Source organism: Quercus lobata, chromosome 2, assembly GCF_001633185.2.
Source record: "Quercus lobata isolate SW786 chromosome 2, ValleyOak3.0 Primary Assembly, whole genome shotgun sequence".
NCBI lineage: Eukaryota > Viridiplantae > Streptophyta > Magnoliopsida > Fagales > Fagaceae > Quercus > Quercus lobata.
This window is the reverse complement of record NC_044905.1, coordinates 100,417,530-100,440,617: the sequence shown is the minus strand read 5'-3', so window position 1 is coordinate 100,440,617 and position 23,088 is coordinate 100,417,530. Positions and strand designations below refer to the sequence as shown.

General features: G+C 33.0%; 2 protein-coding genes across 5 annotated transcripts; one reads left to right on the top strand and one right to left on the bottom strand.

Annotated features, from left to right (window-relative positions):
• Positions 1-1,787: 1,787 nt before the first annotated feature.
• Positions 1,788-7,181, top strand: LOC115977557 (tRNA pseudouridine synthase A). 2 transcript variants are annotated; one of them, XM_031099473.1, is made up of 11 exons: positions 1,788-2,188; positions 2,912-2,968; positions 3,580-3,657; positions 4,106-4,159; positions 4,959-5,041; positions 5,428-5,524; positions 5,617-5,679; positions 5,809-6,087; positions 6,281-6,318; positions 6,580-6,640; positions 6,754-6,846. In XM_031099473.1, the coding sequence occupies exons 1-10, from the start codon at positions 1,940-1,942 to the stop codon at positions 6,602-6,604; spliced, it is 1,023 nt and encodes a 340-aa protein (XP_030955333.1). In that variant the 5' UTR covers positions 1,788-1,939; the 3' UTR covers positions 6,605-6,640; positions 6,754-6,846. The 2 variants fall into 2 exon arrangements, with proteins under 2 accessions (XP_030955333.1, XP_030955331.1); XM_031099471.1 differs by lacking the exon at positions 6,281-6,318 and having other exon boundaries at positions 1,789-2,188; positions 6,754-7,181.
• Positions 7,182-7,357: 176 nt separating this feature from the next.
• LOC115977556 (bromodomain-containing protein 2-like) lies at positions 7,358-14,544 on the bottom strand. 3 transcript variants are annotated; one of them, XM_031099468.1, is made up of 9 exons: positions 14,439-14,544; positions 12,626-13,270; positions 12,416-12,493; positions 11,997-12,240; positions 10,969-11,068; positions 9,625-9,763; positions 8,833-9,255; positions 8,027-8,266; positions 7,358-7,910 (listed from the first exon to the last, which is right to left on the bottom strand). In XM_031099468.1, exons 2-8 carry the CDS (start codon positions 13,238-13,240, stop codon positions 8,069-8,071), a joined length of 1,797 nt encoding a protein of 598 aa, XP_030955328.1. In that variant the 5' UTR covers positions 13,241-13,270; positions 14,439-14,544; the 3' UTR covers positions 7,358-7,910; positions 8,027-8,068. The 3 variants fall into 3 exon arrangements, with proteins under 3 accessions (XP_030955328.1, XP_030955330.1, XP_030955329.1); XM_031099470.1 differs by having other exon boundaries at positions 8,069-8,266; XM_031099469.1 differs by having other exon boundaries at positions 12,626-13,275; positions 14,439-14,535.
• Positions 14,545-23,088: the final 8,544 nt, after the last annotated feature.

Sequence of the window (23,088 nt, the reverse complement as noted above, 5' to 3'; positions counted from 1 at the left end):
TTATGAACGAGCAAGCGATCAGTTAGATGCGGGTTCCTTGTTTATTGTAATCATTTGCTACATTTATGAAAATAATGGATTCAAAGGTGATCGATTGAAATCAACTAAGAACTAAAATAAAATTGCGTTAGAACAAAGAATCAAAACTGGAGAAAGAGTTTGTCCAGATTTGAGAAGTCAAAACTAAGATAAAGTTACATTAAAAAAAAAAACTGAAAACAATTTTGATTATTCTCTTACATAACAAGTCTATTCATTAAAAAAAAAAAAAAAAAAAAAAAAAAAAAAAAAAAAAAAAAGAAGAAGAAGAAGAAGTCTATTTATAATCTCTAACTACTAGGAAATAAACTAACTAATAGTTACAGCTAAGCTGACTCAAAAGTCAAAACCATAATTCAAAGCTGAAATTAAAGACAATACATGATAGATCTGAATAGTCAAAATAGACAGTTGACTGTTTGACCAAGAAATCAAAAGGGGTGGTTGGCTGGTTTGGCTTAAGAATAGTGTGATTGGTTGCCAGTCATAGAATAGAGAGAGGGTTGGTTGGCATAAGGGTAGAGGGTGGCTACATCGTGTGATTTATATGAAGAAGCTGTGGAAAATAATAGGTTCAAGATCAATTCAACGAGCCTGACTGCCCACCTGAAGGTGGGTAATGGACAGCTTCGTTCACTTTGTTAGTTGGCAGCAAGTGGGAGAATTAGTCACTTGGAGGGATTTGGTTAAGTATTGGTTTAAACCCCAACTTGAGCATTGACCAACCCATGATCATATGATCCTTGTCCCCGTGTCTCTCATGTGGCGAGTCAAACTCACCTCCCTACTTTAGTCCCAAGAAAAGTGTTTTCATGACCCATCACCATCCACCCAAAAGTGGGTGACAAGTAGTTTCATCCAATCTATCGATCAAAAATTAGTGGAAGAATTTGCACGTCGAAAGGATCATGTCAAAACTCAAAACCCCCATTAGGAGCATGATTGACGATTGACCATGATCATGCCTGCCCCTCTTTATTCTTTTTTGTTGGACCCCTCCTCCTCTCTAGCCCACCCAAAACAAGTAATAGAGAAAGTTTATAGACACAAAAAATTTACAACTATTGATGTGACAAATTGTTAGTAGAAGGTTAAAAAAAAAGGCAATGTCAATGGTGTCCACATACCAACCGAACTCGTTGGAATCGTCCGATCCACTACCATCTAACCCAAACTTGACCGATCCGATGAGCATGGTAGTCGATGGCAGTTTAGAAGATGAAGATCCGATAAGGTTGGTTCAAGTGATGTGTGAAAGAGATTCAAACCTGACGAACTCGACTTGCCTAAAACTCCTATTTTCCACCCTTTTTTTTACTAGTTCTCCATCCATATGAGGGTCTTTTTGTCATCCTCCACAATATTCCAGTCAGATTTCACCTCTATTTCAGTAAGTTTTAGATTTCTCTTTCCATCGATATAAAGAGATCTTAGCCAGATCCAATGAAAGTTTGGCCGATTTGGTGAAATTTACTCCACTGCCACAAACCTGAATCCGACTGATACTCGCCTTTCACTTGATGAGGTCCGATTCAACATTCCTTCATGGTCAACAGCAGGTTCCATTCTTCCCCACCTGAATTGGCTAGGTCGACTCTATGTTTGGTACCAATCCGACTTGCGGACACTATACAAATAAGAACTAGTAAAAGTTTGTTAACTCAATTATTGTTAAAAATATCATGAAACGTTTCGAATTCGTAGAATTGCTCAAAGCCTTAAAGTAATATACTAAATACTAATATTCATTCCAATTGAGGTTGCGAACAACACAACCGTGCACCCAAACACCAGCTAAAACCCTTAAACCCTATGCCCTCAACATTTCAGAACCAGAAAAACCCCTACTACGGTACTGTTTGGAGGCTGGGAAAGCAAGAGAGAAAAAAAATAGTGACCCATGACGGAAAGTCCAAAGCACTTGCTAGACACCACCTCCGAAGCCCCTCAACGACCCTCCAAAATAGCAAAAACCACCACCGACTCCGAAGACGAAGAGGAACATCAACAAGAACAAGAACAATCGGAAAAGCCCACGAATCCAAATCCTAGAATGCAACGGTACCTGGTCGCAATAGAGTACATTGGGACTCGTTTCTCTGGGTCCCAGCAACAGCTCAATTGCCGTACAGTCGTTGGGGCTCTTCAGGTACTTATTTATTTTAAAATTTTGTATTTTTATTTTTTGTATTTGTTTTTTTAGTTCTTTGGAACCAAAGAAATTTTGAGTCTATGATTAAGGAACAGTGTGTTAGTTCCTGATTGCTAAAATTGCACTAATAAGTCTCTGTTTGATTGTTGACAAAATGGAGTTAAAGTGAGTTTTTTTTTCTTCTCGGAATTAATGAAGGTATCACATTGAAGAAAGTGGATTAAATGAGTTTTTAGATTAGTTCAATTGGGCTCGGTCACTTCTTTTATTATGTTTGGATGTTGAGAAATCAGAAGAAAACAAAGGAAAATGGAAACTTTTTGAGTTTCATAACTTAAGTTTTGGTGTCCAGAGTTATAAAATGTCCTATCTTTTGTTTATGAGAAGTGCTATGTTGTGGCGGTGAGTTGCTACTGGTTCTAATTTGAACCTACCAATGAAATTACTTTTTTGCTCACCAGGGACAACCAAAAGCAATTTGCCACTTAAGATTTGGTGTGAAAGTGTTTTGGTCATAGCATTCTCTTTGTTTATTGCTTATTATCTATTATTTCTATTTTTTATCGTCCTGGTAGCAAGAAAAATGTGAGTAATTTGTTGTTATTAATTGGTACAGTTCTTGCGTTTTCAGTTTTTCATGGATATACTTGGGATGAGAATGCTAATTTTAGTTTCATATTGGTTGTTTGGCTAATCTGGGGTGTTTTATGGTTTGTGTAGGAAGCTTTTCATAAATTTATTGGCCAGCCAGTTTCAATTTTTTGTTCAAGTCGAACGGTAAGTATACATTTTTCTTTCCAATTCTTTCTTTCATTCTTAAGGTTGCAACTGAACACAGGCAAACGAGTCATTTTCTGTAAAAATGTATCTGACTGTTACACAGTATAAAGAAAAATATATCAATATAAATGTTCTATGCAACGTAGAATTGCTTTGCTCCTTTGTCTATAATTTTATCTGCAACCATTTTTTGTGGGGTTCTACTAAGACTTTGGATCTGTTGATAGAAGTCAGTATGTGGATAAAAAATCTTTTTACATCTAACCTCGTAATAATAAATTGTTGGAGCTGGTAAGATAATTTGCTTCATAGTAGTCAAATAATTTATTTTTTATTTTTTTTAAAAATTCTAAAGACTCACTTAATTATGTTTGTCACTACTTTGTCTATTGATTGATGTTATTGTCTGCTTGCTCGAAGTAATGCATTTGCATGCAGCAGAAATATGCTCTTCATCTTTGTAATACTCCTTCCAGACTACAATATATGCTATGCCTTCCCTTTTGGGTTGTTTCAAAATAAATGAGTATGTCTTAGTTATCTTTTAGCTTGTGCTATTTTTATCTAGGACATGATGTGCGGGGATATTCTCCTTCTCATTACTGCAGGATGCAGGAGTGCATGCCTTATCAAATGTTTGTCATGTAGATGTTGAACGCATAAGCAAAAGAAAGCCAGGTGAAGTGGTATGCCAACTATTAGTTATTATATAAGTCTCTTTCTAGAGAACATGTGATATGCTCATGGTGCCAATATAACTTGAAGTGAACTCCTATTTGTGTTTTTTGTATAGCAATGAATAGGAAAAAATATACTCATAAGTCTATGTAGGACTATTTTAGAGTTGCGTGTGTGCGCACGCATGTGTTTCAAAGCACTTTAAAGTTTCTAGTATTTACTGTAATCTAGTTTTTGTTTTTGTTACTTGGTTGATAAAAATGAATGTGTTTCTTGGCATTGATTTTAAAATTTTTGAAGTCAATAACATCATAAGTTAATGATGCTTTATTTACATGACATATTAGCACCTTCTTTTAAGCTCTCTGTAACACACACGCAAATTTTGATTTTTTGCGTGAGTTTTGCTGTTCAATTGAATTTCTGAACTGCTGTTTCATTCCTTTTCAAATGCAGTTACCACCTCATGAACCTACAGTGGTCAAAAAAGCTGTGAACCATTTCTTACAGGTGTGGCTGTATGCATCTTCTGTATTCTCTTTGCCACAGGCCCGGGTTGACCTGCTTCGCTCTTCACATTATAAGCAAACAAAGTCACAAGGAGATTTCCTGTTTGCATCACCATCATTTCCCTATTTTAATTTATGTGTTATATCTGGATTTTCACAGGAAGATATACTTCTACAGCTATGAATTGATTATCCCTGGAATTGTCTAAACATCAATAAATCTCATGGAGTTTTTGTATGCTCTTAATTTTAGGATTTTTCTTTATAAAAAGTTGTCCAAATTAGACTAATCTCTTAAAATTTTACACTACCAAGAATCACATTACACATAATGTTTTCTATACCATAAAATTTTCAGCAGTGAGGCGGTGATGCTTGTTGTGGCTGTTACAATATATTTTGTTCAAATTTTATTGAATGTCATTCTAACTTCACTCTCATTATGCTCTGTATTTTTTAGTGTGGTCCAAACCATTGTTTAAATCCTAGCAGTTAGGATGTGGATGATTTTGTTTCAAAACATCATATTCATTGAACTGCCTTAATCTGTGATGGAGGTCTCAACTTGCTATATATCTTCTTAGGTTGCGGAACACAAGAGAAACCATTTGATCTGTTTTGATATAACTTTCTGCATCTGGGTGTATGTATATGAACCTGTGGATCCAAAACACACCAAAATGTATACTTTAAGTTTAATTTATGAATTGGGGTCATTCTGCCCATCTCTTGCATCATTGTTTATAGGATCCTGACACATTGTTCATTTTTAAAATTTATTTTTATTTTTTTTATGGCAGAAGAATGAAGGTGATGTAACAGTGATTGATGTTCGATGTGTTCCAGCTGATTTTCATGCCAGGTTCAAGGCTAAAGAGCGCACGTAGGTACTCATTAATCTAAATTTTGTTGATACAAACTGCAGCTAATAAAAGTGGACATTCACAATTTTATGTTACTTCCAACTAAGCTTTAGCTTATACAGTAGTCTATTGGATGTATACCCTGTGTTGCAACTGCCTGCCATTTTGAACATAACAATGGTATCAACCAGAGAGGGATTGCTTAGGTTGGAATTTTTTGGCTGTATATGTTCCAGTTATTTGATTGTGATTAGTATTTTTTATATACTAAAATTCAACTCTGGAGTACTGTCAGAAGTGCACCTGTGGTTTCACTTTGTTTAAATAAATGTTTTTATATTTTGGTGTTTGATAATTTTTAGAACCTGAACTAACTATTTGGAATATTGCTAAACATCTTGTTTAGGTACTTTTACCGTTTGCTCTCTGGGCCAGAATCTTTGTCAACCTTTGAGAGAGACCGAGCATGGCACGTTCCTGAGTTAGATCTTCTTGCTATGCAGGTTGTTAACAAATTTCAATAGATTATGTTTGCCAAGTTATACCCTATTGTTTGTTTGTTTATTTATTTTTTTTTAAATCATTAATCTTGCAGGAAGCATGCAAAGTTCTTGTTGGGCATCATGATTTTAGTTCCTTTAGAGCAGCTGGTTGTCAGGTTGTTCCTAATCTACAAGGATAATAGTTGGCAAATACTGTTTTTTTTTTTTTTTTTTTTTGAATATTCTTTCAATATAAATTTCTCCTGCCTATCTTAACAGCTGTGAAATGGCACTTCAATTTTCAGGCTAAATCACCAATGAGAACTTTAGATGAACTAGATGTTTCCGAGGTAGTTTCAAATCCATATTTCCCGTCAATAATTGAAAGGAGACAAAATGATCGAACCCAGGAAGATCTTCATGCAAGCTCCAACATGTCTGAGACTGACCTGCCTCTTAGTTCTATTTCAATTGATGAAAAAGCAAGAGGCTTCAATGGTGGAACTGATCTTGGATTTGGCATAAGAAGAAGGCATCGTTGCGTTGTAGTAACAGCACGTTCACGCTCTTTTCTTTACCACCAGGTTATCTACCTTTTCCACATGTTGTATATTTGGTGTGCTGTTTATACGCTCAGGATTTCTTAATTCATTGCTTTTAGTTAATTGTTCATGTGTTGTTATTCATATGGACTTGAAATAGTCTCGAAATTTCAGTATTCCAGCACTTAAGTTTGTACTTATGTCCTCTAAAATGTATTACCCTTTTGTCAATTAGTTCATGCATTGCAAGATATCCTCTGAAATCATGATCAGGTTTGTTGGCATCCAAATTTTAATTGTTTGAGATAATATCTATAAAGCTTTATAAAAGCCAAAAGCCTTTTATAGCTCAGGGCATTCAAACCCTGGTTCCCCTCATAAAGGAGACAAGGTAATATCACTAAGCTATAAAAGGCTTCCGGCATTTAGAATTATTTCAAACAAGTTGTCTTACTGACTATAGTCTTCAAAATTTCTAGTGGAAGTTTAGGTTATTCATGACCGGTCCATCTGAAACTGTGTAATTTTTCCCAGGTTAGACTGCTTGTTGGTGTTCTAAAAGCTGTTGGAACTAGAGAGTTGACAATTGCAGATGGTGATCTACTTTTCTATAGCTCTCTTTATTTTGTTTATTTTAATGCAGATTGAAAACTGTTTGCTTTCTTCATTTGGACTGAATTCTGTCTTTCTTGTACCGAATAATTTCAGTTGAGAGAATCCTAAATGCAAAGACTGTGACTGCTGCAAGTCCCATGGCCCCTGCATGCGGTCTCTACCTTGGTCATGTGAAATATGATCTGCCCTGATAGTATAATGGATTTTTGGTTTCATCAAAACATGCCACGAACTTCTGTGTCACCAGAACATACAGTACAGCAAATTTTCCATCTGCAACGTTGCCAATATCCATGCGGTTGTTGACATAGGATGAAGACAGCTTACAGATGTATAATCATATATTTGCACTTATGCTATGACAGATTGGTGGTCACTGAGGCATGAGAAGAGCAACTTTACAGCAATGTAATTGTCTGGAATTTTTAACTGCCTGGATGTGCCCTTTTTTTATTTTTTTATAGAGGGTTGGATCTTGAAAATGAATGACATTGATTGAAAACTAATCTTCTTTGGTCTTAGACCTCTGCATTGTATTATTTATTTATTTTTGTTAGACTAAAAAAATTTAAAAAGAATACACTTAAAACAAAGTTTATAAAATGATTATATAATAAAAATCTATATTGCAAGCTAGTTTACTTTATACGGGCCGAATGGGTTATAATGAAAAGTGAACATGACACTGTTAGAAGAATTAGCACGCACAAAGAGCTTCTGCTTACAAACTGTTTGCGTGGGGAGATCATTCATCTAAATAGAGGTATTGGCTGACATACTTTTTGCCTTGATCTAAGGTACAACTGTACAAGCTGTATGCATGACTCCTGTTTCACTACAACACTATTCTAAAAGCGACATTAGTTAGCCTGGTTGTCAAGTACAGACTAGGAAAAAGCGCAGGATCCAAGCATTGCCATAAACCATTTGCAATCTAACTCATCATAAAACATAAACTGAAAATGTGCTTTTACAAGTTAGAATTGTCATTTGCAGATACACGGTGAAGAACCAAATTCTTGAATCTTGCTAGATCATGTAAAATCTCACATGTAACATTATATCCCTCCAAGTAACTCCTGAAAACCATTACATTGATGACTCTCAACTACATTTGAAATCATTTGACCAGCAGCTTTTGTGAGAGAAGTAATTCTAAAACAAGCGTCCAGCTGTGCATGCTCATTCTCCTTTGACACAGCATGCATCCTATAGTAAGTGCAAGGAGAAGTACACTTCAGCATCAAACACTGCAAAAAGGGCATCCATGTCATTCAGTAGTTTTTCAATTTCGCTTTGATCCTGTACTAGGTAATAGCTATACAATAAAATATTTAGGAGTGTAAAATGGAAAACAAAACAACACCTCAGATCTACGCAACCAATGTACATGCATCAGAACAAGCACCTATTTCATGAAAGTTGCAATAGCTGCATGGATGGAACTAGTACGAGCAGAACGATGATGCTGATTCAGTGAATGGGGTCCACTCCAGACAGACTTATGGTTATCAGGGAAGAGAATTCCGCATAAGTCCAAAAGCATGGGATTTTCTAGCTCGAGGTTCTTACACACTTTAGATTTTTTGTGCTTTTCTTGTAATTCCTGTGACAAAATCAAACTGTAAGTAAAACTTGCATATACAAGTGTCCAGCATTTAAAAGATTCAGCATCTAAATTATGAAGTTCTAGTCCACTGTAAGTTAATGAAACAAATACATAATTAAATAAAATTCAAATCTTTGGGTCTATCTTGAGCTCAAGTCTGTTTATAGCTTGAAGAAAGTTCCATTGCATCCTACGTGAAATTTTTGTGTTTTAACAACACCTCCCCCCACAACAGAAATTTGGTGATCTAGCATTAATGTAAGGTACATTTAGCTAATAGCAAATACATCTTTATTTTTTAAGCATGCCTGATAAGCTTGAAGATTACCCAATAATTATAAGGCACATTCTGATATATATGCACCAACATTGAAATGATTTAATGATGATACCTCTTATAGTTTAATTCTGTACTTTTGAAATAACAGGTTAGTGGCAAGGTAAATTGGTGGTAAAATGAAGGAAAGCTATGCCATTCTCCATCATGAATTTGCAGAACAAGTTGTTATGTATATTTAAATTAAAGATCACACAATTGATGCCAAAACGATTATTCAAAATACCTTATGTTTCTGTTGTTGAGCTGCAGCAGTTTTGGCTTCCTGCCTCATTAATATATCCTCTTTCTGAGTATCAACTCGGACTCCAACTCCTGACTTCTCCACAATTCTTAGCTTAGGCTGTCGCTCATGCTCCTCCTCTGATCTATCACCAAACTGTGGCTGCTCTGGAGTTTCATTCTCGTGTTTCTTTTGAGTCTCTAACTCATTCTCTTCCTCCTCCTCCTCCTCCTCCTCCTCTTCTTCGTCTTCTTCCTCCTCTTCCTCCTCCCCTTGCTTCTCCTCCAAAGGACCATGCTGCTCCTCAGGAACATCCAATTTAACCTCATCTACTTTCTGTTGTACCTCAGCATCTGCATCTGGGTCTAGTGATTCATCATTTGATGATGAATCTTCAGCACTAGGACTTTCCACATGTTGACCATCCTTTAACAGCCAATCCAAAAAAAAGTTCAGAATGTTATACAATAACTAAAATAATAATAATAATACATCTATTGAAAAAAAGAAAAAGAAAAACATAAAACTTTCATATATGTTGTCTCTGTTAAATTTTTCAAAAATAAAAAACCTAGTAGTCATAAAAGAGCATATCAGATCTGTCAAAAATATTTGATACCCCAAAAGTTGCTATTTCCTGGGATCCCTTTCAAAATATGTATACCTATACTGCGTGTATGTGTAATAAGTAAAAACTTCTCTACACCTACACATAACATTTGCAAGACTACAAAGTGAAAATCCAATCACAGTCAAGAAAAAGTTGGATTAAGTCATTAGTCAAACTCATTGTACCTCTTGCTGGGTCTCCTCAGTATAATTATTATCAGTGGCTCCTATATGGCCTTTTGCAAGACGAGCATTCTCCTCACGCTCCCTCCTACGACGCTTTAGAACACATATTGCACATAAACAATCATTTTTATGGCGCCTTCTGCAAATGAGAACTTCACAATATAAGAAAAGTTTTGAACCATTTTTGTAAGAATAATAAGCCAAAACTCTCCAATGTGCATGTGAGCACACACAGAACTCTAATGATGCACACAGGCACCCGCACAGAATTCCAATGACACACACACACACACACACACACTCCTACTTAAGTTTCAAGCCACTCTTTTATAAACTCACTATAAAAAGCAAATGAGAGCATCCAGAGATGCACCTGATATCACTGTCAAGCATCTTAAAGCAATTGTAAAAAATGATGACAATGATACCTGCTATGCTTCACAGTGCTTGTCACGAGCCTTTACTTCTTCTTGGGGTTATCTCATTGGGATCACTTCTTGGTATTTTGACAATGAAAGTAATCACTCTCAAAATCCAGAGAAGTAAATCCCCAGTTCCCTTACTGAATTATCATTTTTAATTACATATATATATATATACACACACACATGTAATTTTTAGGAAAAAGTAATTACAGGAAAAATACACAAAAAAAAAAAAAACTAAATTCCTGTCCTCACACTATCCATTGTCAAGAAGTGGCAAGCTTCTGGTGCAAACCACATTAAGCATAAAAAAGAGGTCCTATATGGGGCCTGCTGGCAACCCATGGGTCCTATTGTAGACGTCACACAATAATAAATTTCCTCTGGTTTTTATAAATTAACAAAGTACTAACAGTATCTAATTCAGTATTTTCCTTGAGTCTTATTTGGGTTATTCAGTATCTAAGTTAGTTGATGATTTGGTAGAAAGCTATGAGTTATCAATTGATTTTCAATTTGACCTAGGCTGACTGTAAATTATTATAAAGTGCTCCACTCCTTCAAATTTCCATCACTTATCTGAAATTCCTGTTCATTTGCTTTTGCAGAAATACAACCTAAAAACTACCAGAAATGATAGCCTTTATCAAATGTGCATCCTAACATTAACTCTGCTTTTCGCTCAATAAACCATATGATACCCATGCTGATGATTTTGGCTGTAGACAGGCCCTACAACCATAATTGTCAAAAAGACCCAAATATTATTTATTGCATTGTTCCATTTACGATGTTTCTATGCTGCTATTTTACTACTTACTCCATATAGAAATTTACCCTTGGACGAGGGAGTATCTGGGGAGCATTCCCATATAATATAATAGCAACTAAATACAAGAAGTTATAGGCATAAAAATACCCATGACGTTTTCCTGTCTTCTGCTTTGGTTGACTGCCTTTTACATGCACTTTTCCCTGACTGGACACAGAAACATCCTCCACTTGAATGCTTTCAGCCCCTAACACAATGGAAATAAATAATGCTCAGACTGCTGTCAGGAAAATGAGAGCTGGCATCTTTATACCAGCAATAAGGCAAGATGATTGCATAGTGGGCCGTTATTCAATATACATAACTTTTTTTTTGATAGATAGAATTTCAATCTATGATATCTGCTCCATGATGATTGCTCATTATTATCACACCAAGACACCAGTAGGCAAGGTTCAAACCCCAGATTTCTTATTTAATGACAAGAGACTTTACCATTTGAGCTAATTGAAACCCGCCAATATACATAACACTAAAGTTCATATTAACTTGGCAAGCAAATAACTACATCACAACATAGTATGAAAAACGGATACCATATGCATCAGCAAGAACATATATGCATAAAAAAATCAGCAGAGGCTTACTGCAAGAAAAAAGTACCTATCAGCTGTGTGTGCAAACCTAGTCATAAACACTTTGCCTTAATCACCAACAGTTTTTCTTCTTCCTCACTTGATTTTCTTGACTCTGTGAATATTAAACTACAATTTTTAAACAATGCTCCTGTATGCTTCCTGTGTACTTGAGTGTGCCCTTTTTGTAATAAAGCTTCTATTTATCCAAAAAGTCTAAGAACAACAACTTTAAGATCACTATTAAGGGATAGACCATGCAAGAAATTTGGATGCACATAATTCAACACATATTTCAAGGCAATTAGTTCCTGAATACCCAAGAGAAGGCAAAGATATTTTAAAAAAAAGGGCAGAATTTTTGCCAATGACCACAATCATAACACACATGATAAGGAAAACTCATCAATTGCATTGCTCGTCAAATTTTTATCTATATTCACTAGACTCACAGAATAAGAAATGCACAAACCAAATTCAGCTTGATGAAGAAAATTGAAAGGAATTAACTGGAAGAGAGCATAATCACAGAAGTCTCACCCTTAGTTCCCCATTGTTGTTCACTGTATAACCCAGCAGCTGTCCAATACTTCATAAAATTCTTCTTCACCCGCTTCATAAGGTCCAAAATATAGTCACCTTTATTGTTATACTTATTGCAGTTCTCCCAAATGTACTGTACATCCTTATAAACATCCTCCGAGTTCATATACTTCACACCATTTTCAAGATTGCCACATATCGTTCCAAAATCCATTGGTGTATCTATGACATCAAAGTAATCCTGGTTCCAAACAAACACCACCCACCCCAAGGGAAGAATTTTATTAGTCAAATAAAAGAGATAGGGTACAACAACATGATGGTATAACCTAAGAAATTACCATCCATTGTGGACTATAAATAATTTTAGTGTTTGACCCTAACTAAATACCGTATTTGTGCATATTCATACTTACGGGAATTCCCAGAGCTACAGGATCCACAGGGACATTGAAGGGTTCTGCTGCATCCATTTTCATTACCTTCTTTATCACCTGTGGAAGGATAAATGAAGACAAGAATATGCTCATATGCAGATATTTAAAAAAGAAAATAGCAACAAGATGTTAAAAAGTTTGCATAATCAGAAGTTTAAACAAAGATTCATCTTAAACAATCCAACATACCGTCAAGCAATCATCAAGTTCTTGCTTACTAAATTGAGCATCCTGATGAGGTATCTTTAGCTCTTTCTGGTGTGGACTCTCACCCTGAGCAACAGCAGCACTACCACCACTTTGATAAACACTTGGATTACCCAAGATCATCGACGATTTAATCTTGATACTCCCAGCTTTCTTAGCTGGATTTCCTGAAACACCAATAGGCAATGAGTTTGCACTATCTTCCATTCTCTCCAGACCTACACCTTGCCTTTCAAAACCCATTTGCTGGCTACTCTTATCAGTGTCACTGTGCGTGGGTGCATCGGAAGAAGTATGTTGAGATTCCAACATCTTACTTGTCCTCAGTTTCACTTTCACACGCCCAACTGACTTTCCCATTGCCTTATCAATGGAACCATCGGGATTAATACTTGCAACATTGTACGGCTGGTCAGTCCCCGTTGAAGAAGGTGTATCAACCTCCATTCCAGATTCATATTTGTTATCATTCCCAAAACCATCCAAACCCGAATTATCTTCTGTATTTGCACTCACCAAATTTATGGATACCTCATTCTTACTCACCACAGGAGCCCCTTTTGGTTTTCCTTTCTTGTGCCCTCGCTTACGCTTCATATTCTAACCCCAAAAGTAATTTATTGTTTCCTACACTAACATCATCCAACAATAAGTTTCACTACAAAAATACTAGCATTCCATGTCACATTACAACAGGGCATAACCAGATTCTATATATATAAAGAAGTCCAAAGATACACATTCATTATACCTGCAATCAAGTAGTATGCATATTTTACCATTGGATTCCTAGCTCCAATTTCATAACCCAAAAAAGGAAAAGAAAAATTATTTTCTTCTATATCTTACATGCCACCAAACATTGAGCATCATTATAACAGTTGTCCTATTGATTAGTTGAGCAAAAACCAATTCTCTTTAAGTAAATTAAACCCAGATTCTAAAAAGAAATAAGCTCAAAGATTACATATTCATTATACCTGCAATCACATATTGTGCATATTTACCATTTAACCCCCAGCTCCAATTTCATAACCCAAAAAGGAAACAGAAAAGAAAATCTTCTAAATTACAAGCAACCAAACAAGGAGTTGAATTGAAAAACCTTCTCCTTTTAATTCATTTGAACAAAAAACTGATTCTTCAGAAGAAAACTAAACCCAGATTCTAAAAAATAACAATTTCCAAGAAAATATATATATTTGACAGGATTCTTTTTTCTTTTTTCAAGAGAAGTTAAAATTTAATAAAGAAACTTTTCACACCACAAATTTAGAATATAGAACAAATTCTTAAACCCCCAAAACCCCAACCCCAACCCCAACCCCCCCCCCCCAAAAAAAAAAAAAAAAAACCCAATGTGTAAATTTTTTCATTTAAAGAAGGAAAATTTAAAAAGAGATAAACTTTCGCTGAACCCACTTCATAAATCAATAAAATTATAACTTCTATAAAGTATAAACCCTTGAAGTGAAAATTTTTTTTCCCAAGAAACTATTTTCCGTCAAAACAAACACGGAATAGAAAGCAGAGAAACCCTAAAAACGAGTCTGAAACATTTAAAAAAAAAAAAAGAATTAGATTTAGAATGATTATCATAAGATTCATAACTAATATGGGATTTGGGTTTTTATTAATGGTGAAGAAAATCTAAAATTTAAGTCTTTTTTAGATGTTATTGAAAAACCCGATTGGTCTGTCAGAAAACGAGAATGACAGGCGTTTGTTAATCAACTATCATATAACAAAAATTTACACAATATTGAGAGAGAGAGAGAGAAAAGAGTAAGAGTACCTCTGATAAATCTGAGCAACAACGTTGTTTGTGTTTACCAAAAAAAAAACGACGTTGTTTGTGTTTTCAAAAGTGTTTTTTTTATATATAAATGTTTTGGAGCGGGAGTTAGAGAGAGAGTTTTCACTTTACACGAACGGGAGACAAAAAGTCACTTATAGTGACGTTTTAAATACAAAATTGAGAAATAATAATAATAATAATAATAAAACCTCCCAAAATATAATAATAATAGTAATAATTAAAAGTAGGTTTAATTAGCACTTTGATTCCAAACTAGGAGTGTTCACGGGTTAGATCGATTAGATTTCTGCTCAACCTATACTAATTTGATCATATCAAGTGAAAGGGAACAAAACTTACTATTAATTAATTAGAAACAACATCTTGACCCTGCAATTCTTCTTGTATGGTCGTTAGATTTGGTCAAAACCGATTAATGATGGAAATAAAGAGTAGAAGCAACGGGAAGAATCCTAGTGGGTCGGCTCAAGCCAAGTGGGTTAGTTGGTTTAACATGTCCTTGGAAAATTTGATTCTTAATGTTTACCTAATGTGTTAATTTACTTCCTACCCTTTTGGTATTGTTTCAAAATAGTTGTTGCAAATGTTTTTTTTATAAAGGATAGTTGATGCAAGTTGCAACTACGTATGTGTCAATTCTCTCTTTTATTTGCTCAAAAAATACAACTTCATGGAAAATATGGGCCTCAGAATTTGATCATTCTCAACCTAACATTCTTTCCGCTACCATTATCGGTGCCAATGCCCCATGTCATCACTCATCCTTCAGACCCATGATTTTATTCTTCTTCTTTCTTTGCGTGGCCTTTGCATAACTGTAATTTTTCAACTAGTTGGAACTTGGAACATTGGTGTGGGCTCAACGAGATAAGCACTTCAAATGTCATGATTCTCTCTACCCCATCATTTTTTACTTCTTTTCTATAATAATAATAATGATGATGATAATAAAATCTATAAATTAAGTACTGTTATTATTTTTAATGACAATGGGTTGGTCTCGTGTCCTCATTTACTTAAATTATTACGTATACTAGCTAGTATATTATATCTTCCTTTCACGCAAATGTTAATCTTATACATGATACGTACATATAAAATTCACCTTTATGCAAAAGAAAAAATAAGTAGTACATTGAGTACATCGAATAATCTCATCATAATTTTGATATCAAGGAGTGTAATATTTAGTTTGCTTAGGAGGTCCACCGCTTAATGTTATTAGAACTTAGAAGCATAGTGGGGGGTTGTGTTCGAGTTAGTGCTTAATTCACATAATAAAAGGTCTTAAATGGTGAGATCCAAAATGATACGAGAGAAATTATCAATGTCCCATGAGAGTAATTTTCCTTATTTATTTATTTTTTATTTTTTATATTTTTTAGTGGGGCTATGCTATCAAGAATTATCAACTGACAACTCCATGCACAAACAAAATATAAAATTATTTTTTTTGAAGTTGTTTTATTCCCTGAAATTCATTTCAACATGACCACGTAAGTTGCTTCATTTATAGTTTCATTTGCTCATTATTTATCCATAGTGGCAACAGCATTTGGTGTTGGTAAGATCGGGATAGCAACCGGGAAAACGAAGTGATTTATGTGCACTAGTGCAGGCTTCTTCACATCTCTCATCTGTACAGGGAGCAGCAATAGTGATGAAATCTCTGCATGGTCCAAAGAGGCCCTGTCCGAACGTAGGACCTGTTTTCAAAACCAAGTAAAAATGGAAACCCATTAGACATGTACACTAGTGTTTTCAAATTCTACACAAATATAGAGCAAATGAAGATTTACGCAGTCTATGTACCATACCATTATGGTGTGTTTGAATGACCAGATTTGAGTGATTAAAATCCAAATATCTTGTTTGGATAATTTACAAAGGGTTGAGAATTTGGATTTGGCAAATTTGCTAAGAATTTTAAACATTAAAATTCTTGAATTTGAAATAACTTCTAAACCTATAGAATTTTAGAAATCCATATATATGACATATGTAAATATTTATGGATTTGGAATTAAGGCATTTCAAATTCTTCACTTTAAAATTCAAATCCAAATCTAAATTCAAGTATCCAAATGCAATCTTAGTGAATTTCACAATAAGCTAAATAGATAAAAGTAGCATATTTTTGAACATTGGATCTCATGGAAAGACAGGGAGGTGCCAACCAAATGACAAATTATACTTTCTACCACTATGACAAATAAGCACAATGAAAAAAAAAAAAAATTGGATAGCTTTGAAGGAAAAGAAAAGAAAAAATACTGTGACATATTTACAGTTAAAACATTCTTAACTATTTAAATAGGACGTATGTTTTTTTTTTTTTTTTTTTTTGAGTAATCAATGATTATATATAGATGAAAAATATTTTACACCCCAAACTTCAAATTAGAAGTAACTTCGTTTGTTCTCAGCAAAAAAAGAAAAAAAAAAGGAACTTCGTTTGTTAAAACGAGAGGAAGTGATAATTGACTTACTACTACTTGAAAAAACTATTAGAAACACCATGAACAAAGCGAAAGGCGAAAAGCACTTCATCTTAAGCAAGAAATGGACCTCGGTATTATGCAGATTTTCAAATTTCAACTCCAAGAAACTTGTTATTTATAAGCCAATGCTAATATTTAAGCCAAATAAGTAATACTTATGAATTTTTCCAAATTAGGCAAATCGAATTATTATAATTTGATTTGGCTAATCCGATCTAAATCTAACATGATATATGTAAATTGACAAATCTTATCTAATCTAATTTGACTAACAAAGTAGATGAATCTAAATATGAAAAGGAAATTAAAGTCCTAATCTTATGCGACCTATCCTAATGTTGGACAAGGTAAAAAGTGTTTAAAAGGGGGTTAAAGCCTTTATTTTTATTTTTATTGAAATTACCATATGTTTGGCAATTTTTCTGAAGAGTTTTAAGAGGTCTTTAATAGCTGAAAACAATTATAAGATTAAAGTTGAAAATTGAAGAAATTATAACTAAGCTGTATAATTTACTATTCATGATTTATATATCCGAAACTTTGTGGCACTATTAACTATCCTTTACGAAACATTTAAACACTAGGAAAATTCTTAGTTTACATTGTACTAGCAATATAAGATTTACATTATTAGTTTCTTTGTTTTAAATAGTCCCCTCTTTTATTCTATTGCAACCTCTAAATTATTATATGAAGATCTTTAAGCTTTTCATAAAATTAGAGTCACAGATCTCCATACACATTGCCAAGATAAAGACCAAAAAAAAAAAAAAACTCTTTTTTTAGTGTCTAAATTTTTAGTACTCAAGAGAGTAAGCATCAATTCTCTTACATAATTTTGGATTAAAATTACAATAGGGTCCATTATTTATATGAGAGAATGGAGCATTACTCCTTGAGAATTGATTCCTGGTTGTTAGAGATATTATAGAATTTTTTACATAAACTTTACAAATTAAAGTGTCACCAATTTCAAAAAAGTAATTCAAACCATCACTCATTATTTTATTTAAGTAACTTTAATCATATTATTGCCCCATCAATTTGTAAATTTTTTGTAATAAAATTTGTAGTAATTTTAGCACTTTTCTATTTTAAGCAAGTGTTTTGCCATTAGTAAGGGTACGTTTGATACGCTGTAATAGTTCCTGTAATGAAATAGTTATTCATGTGTAATATCAATTCGATCATTTGGTTACATCTTTATTACATGGATTAGTTATTACATTGGAATAATTATTTTTTAAATTGAAGAATAGTCATTCCTCTTTAAAATGGATGTAATAACTATTACTTAGTGCATATAATAGGTTTTAAAATTAATATATTTCTAAAAATATAAAGTTTCCTTATACATCATCTTTTACAAGCTTTCCATATGTAACAACCAAACTTATGAATAGTAATAGTTATTCTATTACAATGTCATTTATTCCCAGTAATAAAGATTACTATTCCTAATGTAATATACATTCAGTGTACCAAACATACCCTAAATTATCAATAGAAAACTCAATTCATAAACAAAATATATATATATATATATATTTTTAAAGAAAAGATTCTTTTATTTATATGAACCTTTTTCATTCCATGATATTAATTTCATGCTACTTTTAAGGGCCGCAGCAACAAGTGAAATAGCCGTATGGCTGTGCAATGCAAGGAACAATGGTTAGGTTGCATACTTGCATTGATCGTAGAACGTATGACCTATTTTCAAAATCAAGGTACGTTTGGTACACTAAATGTGAATTACAACAGAAATGGTAATGGAATAACTAAACCTATTCATTAGTTTGGTTGTGAGTTATAATATTAGAATAAAATTTATGATCTATTTTAGGAAATATCTCATTCATACAATTATATTTCTTAGAAAATAATATATTTTAAATTTTAGAGAGATGAGTTATTTTTTGATGATTTTTTATTTCCATAATTGTTAGGTGGATATGGAAAGTTTATTTATTTGGAAATATATTAATGTTAGAAATTATTACATTTACTAAGGAATAACTATTACAACCCTTTTAGAGATGAATAGTTATTCCTCATTTTAAATAATAGCTATTTATAAGGAATGACTATTTCCTGTAATAAAAATATAACCAAACTATTAAATAGCTAAACCATAGGCATAGCTGTTATATTACAGTGCCTATTACAATTTACCAAACGTGCCCTAAGTAGAAAAGTAAAAACCCATTAGTCAGATATGTAAAAATGTAATACACCCACGTTTTCAAATTCCTGACTAAAATATAGCAAATGAAGACTTTTATATGTAGGGTTTGTATTAGACCATTAGTTAATTTAACAATTACCCAAGCAGCGGATAGTAGCATATTCTAAGAAAGATTTAGGGTTGCATTATAGGTCTTACTTGACTATAATTTTATAAATCCAAACTTTAATTCACTTTTTATTGTAATTTACCAAACTATATATATGTGTGTGTGTGAGAGACCAAATCCCAATCTCTCTCTTCTTCTTTATATCTAGGAGGTTGATTACTCTTGAAGCAATCTTCACCATCTTCATCGATTTACTTCTTTGACTTGGCAAGATCTTACAACTATCTGGGATTAAAACGATGGTCGAACTAGTAACGTCATAATTAATTTGATAAATAATTTTAAAAATTTTAAAGGTGTAAAAAATTGGTTAATAATTATCTGTATACCTTTGATAATATTAATAATGTAAATAATCATTTAAGTGTATATTTTTAATAATGTAAATAATCATTTAAGTGTATATTTTTAATAATGTAAATAATTTAAACTTTTTAGAAATATACTTCTAATTCTAGATTTTCTTTCCCACAAGCATTAAATGATTGTTTTGCTGTCTCCTTAAATTCCCCCTCTCCATATTTTTTTTTTCCAACAAGCATTAAATAGCTAGTATTTTGAAAATGTTCACAACATTTTCAAAACACTTTTACAACAAATCTTAAGTGATAGATTGTTACTCGTGGACAACAAAGTAATTTCAGTGGTGAGTTTTGAATTAGAACTAATAACAACTTATCATTTAGGATTTATTGTGAAAAATGTTATTGATATAGTAATTTTCAAAAAATACAACTTAAAATCAGGTGGTGCCACATTAAAGATTAAACTGCATAAATATCATGAATCATGATACCTAAAATAAAATAATAAATGTTCTACATATAAAATAGAGTAATTATAAAATGTTCCTAGAGTACTTTAAATGTTCTGCATATAAAATAAAGTAATTAAATAGACTACTCCCGGAGTACTTTAAATGCATACTCCCTCATTTCATAAAATAGTAGATTCCACTAATTAAATTCATGGTGAGACTCACAATTAATGTGGGAGGCAAAGTACGTATTTATAGTACTCCTAAAATATTCAATAATTTTCCTTAAAATAATGTTATATATGTTTCTAATAATTTACCACTATGCATTCTTGACATAATAGTCACCCTAAAAGTAAAAAGTTCTTGTGGGGTGTGAGGGGGCAAGGGCTAGGGTTCAAATCTCCTAGAGAGAAATTCATACACATATTTAGGGCATGTTTGGTAGATTGTAATAAGTACAGTAATGTATTAGTTATTTTTATGATTTAGCTATTCTTTAATTTGGTAGTGTTTTTATTATAAGGAATAATCATTCTATATCAATAGCTATTCTTCAAAATGAGAAAAAACTAGTCATCTCTAAAATGGTTATATTAGTTATTTCTTAATAGGTGCAATAATTTCTAAAATTAATATATTTTCAAAAAAAAAAAAAAAACTTTCTATATTTATGTAACAATTATAAAAAAAAACACATATTTGTCTCAAATTTTAAAAAATAACCATTTATAGAAATATAATTGTATGAGTAAGATAGTTCCTAAAATAAATCTTAAATTTTATTTTAATCTTATAACTCAGAACCAAATTTATGAATAAATTTTCCTCTAAAAAAAAAAAAAACTTATGAATAGATTTAGTTATTACATTACAATACATTATATTCTTAATAATAAAAATTACTACAATTCCTGTTGTAATCCTCGTTCAGTGTACTAAACATACTCTTAGATTAGACTAGAATAAAATTTCTATCTTATATAATATATATATGTGTTTTTTTTTTTTTTTTTTTTGCTTTTAATGCATCAATGTGATTTCCTAATAAATGAACCTCATTAATTAATTAAATAACACCTAAATAAATGGGAGTAATTTAATGAATAAATGAGCCTCATTTCATTCAATATGAATTTTCTTTTGAAATTGTTTTTTATTCCTTGAAATTCATTTCAACATGACTACATAACTCATAAGGTAGCATTTCCAAGTCTACTTAGTTTCATTTGTTCCTTATATAGCCGCAACAGCAAGTGGTGTTGGAAATGCAATTAGGATATAAAATATGTTGATGTGCTTTTTTGCAGGCTGTGATACAGTTATCCGTTGTACAGGGAGGAGCAACAGTGACTTTTCCAAAGCACTGTTGAGAGTAGGCCTCTCCAAACGTAGGATCTGTTTTCAAAACCAAGTAAAAAGGAAACCCATTAGACATGTACACTCATGTTTTCAAAATTCCAGACAGATGCATAGCAAATGAAGATTTATGCAGTCTATGTACTATACCATTATGGTGTGTCTGAATGGCAAGATTTGGTTGATTTGGTCAGAATTCCAGAAAAATATATAGCAATGAAAATTTATGCAGTCTATGTACTATACCATTATGGTGTATTTGAATGGCAGGATTTGGTTGACTAAAATTCAAATACTTTGTTTGCATAATTTAAAAAGGGTTGAGGATTTGGATTTGACAAATCCTCCAAGAATTTTAAATTTTAAAATTCTTGAATTTGAAACAACTTCTAAACCTATAGAATTTTAGAAATCCATATGACCAGTGGCGACTCCAGAAATTTTGTCTAGGGTGTTCCTATTCTATTTTGAAAAAATTTTGGGTGTTTTGAGACATTTCGATAAATACCGGCCGAAATTCAAGATTTGGCCGACATGAAGTCTGTGCTTAAAAAAAAAAAAAGTTCTTAAAACCAAAACAAATTTGCATACTGTACACCGAAAAATCTCAAAAAGAAAAAAAGTGAAAAGAAAATAAATGAACAAAGGTACCTGTACAATAAACTATAAGTTCATTTGAAATATTAATAAAATTATTAATTATTGTTGTTTAGTTGTTTCATTAATTTATTTGCCTTTTTATAAACTATAATTTGTTATATTGTTGTTTCATTAATTATAAAATTATTAATTGTTATTTAGCCTAACATAATTTAATTTATTTGTCTTTTATAATTTATTGGTTAATTATACTGCTTCAATTATTGTTGTTTAATACAACAATAAACTATATTGCTTTAATTTATTTGTCATTAATTATATTACTTTAATTTGTTATATTGTTTAACAATATGTGCACCTTACACTAAAAGCACTAAAAGAACCACTAATGTGCACATTATTTACACATCCCATGACCATGTGTAGTACAATAATTAAATCACTAAAACTGTGTAACGTGCACTTGTGCAACCCGGCTCCATCCCATGTGCCCATCCACCAGCCCTGCCAATCAGAAAATTTAACAAATAACGCATAACACATTACACTAAAAGATAATTAATATTTTACCAACACCAACACACTTCACACACCAACACCAACAGATGACAAGCCAAATTCAATTTTCAAAAAGTCAAAAACAGACAAAATTTAATAAAGCTAAAGACTAAAGTTCGGCCAATCAAAAGAGAGAGATAGTTACTGAGTTGGTCTTATTAAAGAATAAAGAGAGAGAGAGAGTGAGAGTCATCATTTCAGATAGAGAGAGTCAGAGAGAGACTGAGAGACTCAGAGAGACTGAGAGAAGTTAGATTAGAAAAAAAAAAAAGAAATACCTTGAGGGAGGGTCGGAGGGAGCACCGGAGCAGCGGCAGCAGCCGAGCAGCGAGCAGCGAGGCGGGAGGCCTGAACTGGACTGGGCACGAGCGGATGAGCCGGCGGGCGAGCGATCTGCCGATCTGGCACTGGCGATCTCCGTCCTCCGATCCGATGAGCGACGACGAGCGGCGTTGGCTACTTGGCTTGGATGAGCCTCAACAAGCGGCGTGCTC